The 7590-nt window shown below is 37.9% G+C and overlaps 1 protein-coding gene across 1 annotated transcript in view; it reads right to left on the minus strand.

Annotated features, from left to right (window-relative positions):
- Positions 1-1452: 1452 nt before the first annotated feature.
- NIPAL1 (NIPA like domain containing 1) overlaps positions 1453-7590 on the minus strand; it is a 25220-nt gene continuing 19082 nt past the window's right edge. The window contains exons 4-6 of the mRNA XM_017860646.1: positions 6232-6322; positions 4305-4465; positions 1453-3784 (exon numbers count right to left, since the gene is read on the minus strand). Of these exons, the coding sequence (XP_017716135.1) occupies positions 3174-3784; positions 4305-4465; positions 6232-6322 (863 nt within the window). The 3' untranslated portion in view covers positions 1453-3173. The remainder of the gene's footprint in view (positions 3785-4304; positions 4466-6231; positions 6323-7590) is intronic.

Raw genomic sequence — 7590 nt, forward strand, 5'->3', positions numbered from 1 at the left:
TTTCCCTTTGGGGTTTTTTTTTTTTTTTTTTTTTTTTGAGATGGAGTCTTGCTGTCACCCAGGCTGGAATGCGGTGGTGAAATGTTGGCTCACTGCAACCTGCCCCTCCTGGGTTCAAGCAATTCTCTGTCTCAGCCTCCAGAGTAGCTGGGATTATAGGCACCTGCCACCATGCCTGGCTAATTTTTGTATTTTTGGTAGAAACAGGGTTTCACCATGTTGGCCAGGCTGGTCTTGAACTCCTGACCTCATGATCTATCCGCCTCAGCCTCGCAAAGTGCTGGGATTACAGGTGTGAGCCACTGCACCCAGCCAAAAAATTTTTAGTGTTAGATTTGCAATAAAAGTTTGGTTTTTTTTTTTAATGCATTTTTAAAAATGCATCAGTAACTTTTATGTAGACAGTTTTGAAATATTTCATTGTTTCTCAGCATACTTCAACTCATTAAATATTTCCCAGTCTTCCTCCTGGGCATGCATACATGTCAACACCAGTTCAATTTCCTGTCCAGGGTACACAATGAACCTTGTGTTTGGGAACCTTTGACCTGCTCATAACGTACCAAGGGCAAACACTTTGTAAAAGGTGACACAAAGAAATGTCTGAAACTTAAATTCACCAGAACAGAGAATCACCAGAGTCCCAGGTTGGATGTCAAGAAAAATGCCATTGATTTCCTCACCAAGAAGGTGTCCTAGAGAGATAAATAACGTTCTTAATATTAAAAGAATATTAAAATTTCTGCAATTTTCAAATGCCACTTTATCAGAAGATACTTTTCTGGGGCAGGGTCTCACTCTGTCACCTAGGCTGGAATGCAGTGGCACAATCATAACTTACCGCAGCCTTGAACTCCTAAGCTCAAATGATCCTCCTGATTCAGTCTCCTGATATTTTTTACATTTTTTAGAGAGATGGGGTCTAGCTTTGTTGCCCAGACTGGTCTCAAACTCCTGGCGACTAGAAATCCTCCCACCTGAGCCCCCCAAAGTGTTGGAATTACAGGTGTGAGCCACTGCCCAGCCAGAAGATACTTCTCCTACAAACTTGTGTTCATAGCTTATATATCTGATATACAAGTAAAGTGGAACAGCAATCAACAGAGTAAACACGTATATGACCTGAAGTATCAACCCATGGACCTTCCATGGATTATTGATTTTCAAAAACGTAGACTGCATTAGAATTGCACTCAACACTGAACTATGCTGAAAAGACTATAATGTATAATAGAACATTAGGGCCTTGCAGCCATCTCAGGTAGGTGGTCATTGTGAACATCAGTCATTGTTTAATAGAACTGCGGAAATGCCAAAGTCAGTTTAATTGAATTCTGAATAATAAAGTTTACAATTATTACCTTGGGTAGTCTTGAACTAGCTTAGAAACAAAACCAAACCTAATAACATTTAAGGTTAGAGCAGAAAACATTCAGTCAACCTGCTTTTTTCTTTTTTAATGACAACTTTTGGTTAGGATTTTGTTTTGAGAAAATAAGATTAGTATAAAATAAGATAGCCAACTTATTTTCCATAAAATCAATGTGACAGTAAATCTGTCCATTACATTAAAGACTACCAAAAATGTTATTCCTGCCATGCGTTTGAAATGAGAGAGGAAAATTTTATAAACGTTTTAATGTGCAAAAAAGGTATTTTCCTGCAGTAGCCCCTGAGATCTTAGTATTTTGTTTGCCAGGAAGTTAACTTTCTATCCTATTAGAATATACCTATTTTTTAAGATTAGTAACTAATTATAATTTCCTTAATAAGGGTGAAAGTGCAAAATTTCAAGAGAGACATTATGATAATTTGTTCAGATTTTCACAAAGATTTTCTAGTTGCTTCCAGTCTGTGGAAAACCCACTCTTTAGGGTTAAAACATTTGAGAGCAATTGAAGTGTAAGATATAATCCTGAAATAATGTAGCAATCTTTTACAAAAATCTCTGTATCAACAAGAAAAATAACCTTTAGGATAAAAGAAAGGAAAAAAAAATGAACATAAGTGACTCCAAAGCTGAATTCACCTGGACTTCTTCAGAAACTCCATTTTGTCCTATGTCTTCCAGACCTGAGTTAATTAATGGAACCTGTGAAAACAATCACGTATCTGTGCCTTTGTGAGAAGAAAACATTTTCCTTTATGTGAAGTATTTTTCTCTGACTGCGTTCTCCCTCTTCAACTGGTAGTAAATTCCTATGGTATGTCAGTGAGTCACAATTCATAAACTCTTCATGGGTGGCTGTGTCTTGTGTATTCTAGCCCACTAACAAATAAAGCAGGCTTTTTTTTTTTTTTATTTCTTTTTTCTTAAAATAACTAATTAGCTATCTAGTTTAAGAAGGAAGGTGCAGAAGGAAGAACAAAACACCTGTGATCTCACTTCTCAATTTAAACAAAAGATTTTTAAAGCAAAAGCCCCTTGCCCTTTTTCTTTTTTGAGACAGGGTCTTACTTTGTCACCCAGGCTGGAGCGCAGTAGCGCAACCTGGGCTCACGGCAGCCCCAACCTTGCAGACTCAAGCGATCCTCCCACCTCAGCCTCAAGTGGTTGGGACTACAGGCGTGTGCCACCATGCCTGACTAATTTTTGTATTTTTGTAGAGACAGGGTCTCGCCTTGTGGCCCAGGGTGGTCTCAAACTCCTGAGCTCAAGTGATCTGCCCGCCTTGGCCTCCCAAAGTGCTAGGATTACAGGTGTGAACCACCGTATCTGGCCTCTCTTCTCAGTTTTAATAATTTGAAATTATGACTCAACGGAGAATATGACTGATACTGTGTCTGTCAGAACACTGCTAACTTTATATTGGTGAATGACTGTGAGTCTAAAAATAGCCACCAAAGATATGAAGAGCCACCTGGCAGAGACAAAGATACTGTGACCAGAAGAAGGAGATTATTCTGAGACACATATAGCACTTTGACTTATTTGATCCTTAGAGAGTATTTCAAAGTTTGTAGAAATGAAAAGCAGCAGAAGTCTTCTGGAGGATAATCAATTTGATTTTCAAATTCGACTGCCAAAAAAATGGCATTTTTACTTGTCCTCACACCTAAATTAGTTAGAACTGTAAAAATGCTAACTTTCCTAGCAGTTCTTCCAGGAAGCAAGCATTCATTTTCCTCTTCGTGTGTCTCATATTGGTTAAAACTCAGTGTTTCTAGAGACTTCAGTCATCAGTTCTACTAAACAAGGTAACGTCATCATTGTATCCCGGGGCTGAACACTCCAAGTTCTCTAGTAAAACATAATTGTTTTCATTGACATTCAGAGAGATGGCTTCTTTCTTAGCAGTGGATGTAAGCTCACTCCAGGTAATGTCAGTATTTTTAAAAGCATGTAGAAGGAAGATGCCAATGATAATAGTGAAGAATCCACTCAGGGTCCCAATAATATCTCCAGCTGTCATGCCATACCACTCTTGGAATAAGACAGCAGAGCAAGTGACTACCATGGATGTGAAGAATACATAATAAATGGGTGTCACAAGAGAGGTATTAAAGGCGTCCAGTGCCTTGTTGAGATAGTTAATCTGTGTAGTTACTGAAAGCACAAGTACAGCCAGCAAAACAAAGACCAGGGGATGTTTGTAAACTGGCTTCCATTCTATCAGCTCCTTAATGGCAATTCCCAGGCCTTTGACAGAAGAAACTGAAAACGCTCCAATCAAGGAACAGATTGAAATATAAACCAATATATTGGTCTGTCCTTTCTTTGGAGCCACAATCAAAATCAGCACCAAGGAGATCACAGTTATGATCATAGCAAAAGAAATAAACCCTGTTAGGAGGAGAAAAGAATTTGACGTTAGAAAATGCTCACAGGATTATACCTTTCTGAAATCTTGTTAGTCATGAGTTTAAGAGCATAGGTATTTTAGAAATAGAAGTGAGATCAAATTAAAAACAACAGTATATTGCATAGTTCTCAATATTTTACAAAGAATTTTCACAAACATATCATTTAAATGTCACCAATACCACTATGAGCTAGGGCAAATATTATCAGAGTAAAATTTTTTATTTTCAGAGGAAGAAAGTGGCAAAGACTTGATTTTGAATATGTCTCTTGCCTCTACCATCCCCATCTCTCCCTTTCATTGTGTAAGAGGGGAAGCATGAACACAAAAATAAGTTCTGCCATCTTTTCAGGAGAAATAATAATCAAACCTCACTGTATCTCACAACCCACAAGGCAGCCCACAATGTAGAAAGCTTATTACAATATTATTACAGATACTATTTGGTGAGGAGAAAAAGTGGAGTAGAATTTGAGTGGTTCTTTAGGGTGAATCACAGACCTGGGTCTCTCAATTTCATTTCCATTTCATGCAAAGATGTGACTTCCTCTTCTTGTGGGGCATGGATAACCATCACAGTTGACCCCAATATACTTAACATGCAGCCTATTTTCCCATGAATGTTCAAGTGCTCGTTTAAAAAGTAGGAAGATAATATTGCACTGTTGGGAGAGAAAAAATAAAAAATCACTATAGTTCAACTACCTTTTGATCCCATGGCAGCTCAGAAGTCACACTGTGGTACATGCCACCATGTATCCCAATGAGCTGACTGGAATACGCTATATGACACTGAAAACCCGAGATTGGTTTGAAACTCAGAACTGATGGGCAAATATGCTTCATTGTTTTATATCTAAAAGCTACAATATTCTATATCTTGTAATCTTTCAGTGATCTTACAAGAGGTTCTACTCAAGTCATTTTCAATTTACCCATCTTTTCCTGTAAAGCCAAGCAAAATAGAAAATCTTTTATATCTTACTGGCATGATACATTTAGAATATGTATGCCCATGGATGTTTCAAAGAAAGATACATTCCTAAATAAAAATTACTCTGCTCAGGGCTAATAATCACCTAGTTCATACCACTACAATCAAACGGACCAGGAGTATCCAATCTTTTGGCTTCCCTAGGCCACAATGGAAGAATTGCCTTGGGCAACACATAATACATACTAACAGTAATGACAGCTAATAAGCAAAAGAAAAAAAATCACAAAAAAACTCATAATGTTTTAAGACAGTTTACAAATTTATGTTGGGCCACGTTCAAAGCTGTCCTGGGCCACGTGCAGCCCATGGGCCATGGGTTAGAGAAGCTTGACACAGATTTTCAAAATATCAAAATACTTCCTTACCACCTGCTACTGCTCTGATACTTAGACCTATCCGGTACTCCTAATGCTTCAGTTGCTGTAGTTTCTGCAAACCAGCCTCCTTCCTCTAATGCCCTGTATCCCCATGAAGGCAATTAAGTGCCCATCTGTCCTCAAGATTATGATCAATTACCAGGTACTTTCCTAAAGTTGCCCTCATGTGGCCACTTGTAGGACTGCAGCCTTAGTGAAGACACTGCTATTACTACTACTACTAGCTATTCATTGCATAGACAAGTGTTCGAAGTGCTTTATGTGTATTAACTCACTTAATTCTCACAACAATCCTATAAAGAAGCTAAAAAGAATTTAGTAGGCTCAATAATAAGTTTTCTACTAGAGGTTGATAATGAATAGAAAAGAAAATACAAGAACAGATAAAATGTATATGCTTATTAAACACATTCATTTGGGATCATAATAAACTCAGAAAAATTAGATCCACATTCCATGAAATAGGAAAATTATTCCTGTTTCCAGTACTAAAGATACAGGGTCTCCAAACAGAAGTATCCAGCAAACAATGCAAGAATTTTAGTCAGAGTTAAAATTTAACCAAAACACCATGCTTTTAAAAGTCCTCTGATAACTACTGTCATTAACCACTATGATAAGAAAAAGAATTGACAGGACTCTGGCAATTTGTTCTGATGAGAGATTTAAAAAATCTTCTACGCTTCATTGCATTGTTACAAATGTAAAACACATTTATGTTAGTAGGAAATCAAACTCACTGTGTCTTAGGTTTTTAAAATAATAATGTGACAGTCTATTTCCTATTTCTACTGTTATAGTCTTCTCAAATTATTTTGTGATTTCAGGCAAGAAAAGTATTATTCTCACTTTATGAATGAGTAAACTGAGGCTGAGTGACTTGTCCAAAGCCTCCCAGGAGTCTCAGAAATAATTTGGGTTCATCTAGACTTTTAGAGTCCAGGTTGGTCTAGATTTGTGTGTTTGCTTTTAGATATCCATAGCCGTATGTTTCTTATGGTTTATCTTGGTCTTAAAATACCTACAGAAGCCAAGTTCCTTGTTGCTCACATACCTTATGAGAACACTCAGAGCACCCAGAGGGGTGACCAAGGTGGCAGGTGCAAAAGCATAAGCAGCAAAATTTGCAGCTTCTCCTGCTCCCACTAGAAAGCAAGCAGAGATATTGACATAAGAAATGGGCTTGCTTGTCAGAAAAGAAAAACAAAAAAGTCATGCAAAGCAGTGGACTTTTAACCCAAAGACATGAGAAGATGTAGCTAAAAAGAATGATGTAATGTGTTTTATAGTGGGTAGGAGACAATTAATATTAAGAGATGTAGACAAACTGTAATACCAGGTGATACAAACTCAAAAGATGCAAAAAATGGTGACAGATGAGTACCCATTTTAAACGGCTTTCAATAGAAATTTTTAGCTACTGAAGACACATTTGGTGACTCTGATGAAATCTAGTAGAGGTAGCTTTGTAGTAAGCAGACAATTCTTTCACTTGCTCAAGAATACCTACAGTTTTGTAGGTTACCCACAACCACCAAAACCAGTTTGGAAAATTGGAATGGTTAAATCTGGTGTGTAGGTAGGGAATAGCCAGCTATACCTGCCACAGACCCATGAAGTTAGATATGCTTCTATTGTAAGTGATCTACAAGCAAGTAACAGTATCTCAGTAGCTTAACAAGATCCAGGGAGCTGTTTTAAAGTCATGATATGCTCCTGAATGTAATCTTTTTCTTATCTGAGGAACTCTAGACTTGCATGATATAGTGTGCTATAAATAACTTCTAGAGTGAGAGAAATCCCTTCAAGAGCTGGGCTCTTGTACTGGGGCCAAGTTATTCTCACAGAACACAGCTGAAAACTTGCCCACAGAATGTAGTATTTCATGCTGGCAACTACACCAAGCAAATGCTTATTGTAGAGAGAGAAAGGAACACCAGCATAATTTTTTTCTTTTTCCGTTTGTCTGGCTGCTATGCTACATCCCCCCAAATCTATAGGAGTACTCACCATTAGGAAAACATCATTAAACAAATCTAAACTTACAGAACAGAATAATTAAGACATTGCTCTCATCGAAAGAACCACTGCGAGGCTGGTGACTCATACCTGTAATCCTAGCACTTTGGGAGCTAGACGGGAGCAGATCACTTGAGGTCAGGAGTTCGAGATCAGCCTGGCCAATATGGTAAAACCCCATCTCGACTAAAAATACAAAAATTAGCCGGCTGTGGTGGCAAGCGCCTTTAATTCCAGCTACTCTGGCGGCTGAGGTAGGAGAATCGCTTGAATCTGGGAGGTGGAGGTTGCAGTGAGCCACTGCACTCCAGCCTGGACAACAAGAGCGAGACACTGTCTCAAAAAATAAAAAACTAAATAAATAAAAAGGAAAAAAAAAAAAAAAAAAAAAAAA

Source organism: Rhinopithecus bieti, unplaced genomic scaffold (genome assembly GCF_001698545.2).
Source record: "Rhinopithecus bieti isolate Rb0 unplaced genomic scaffold, ASM169854v2 scaffold_56550, whole genome shotgun sequence".
Lineage (NCBI taxonomy): Eukaryota > Metazoa > Chordata > Mammalia > Primates > Cercopithecidae > Rhinopithecus > Rhinopithecus bieti.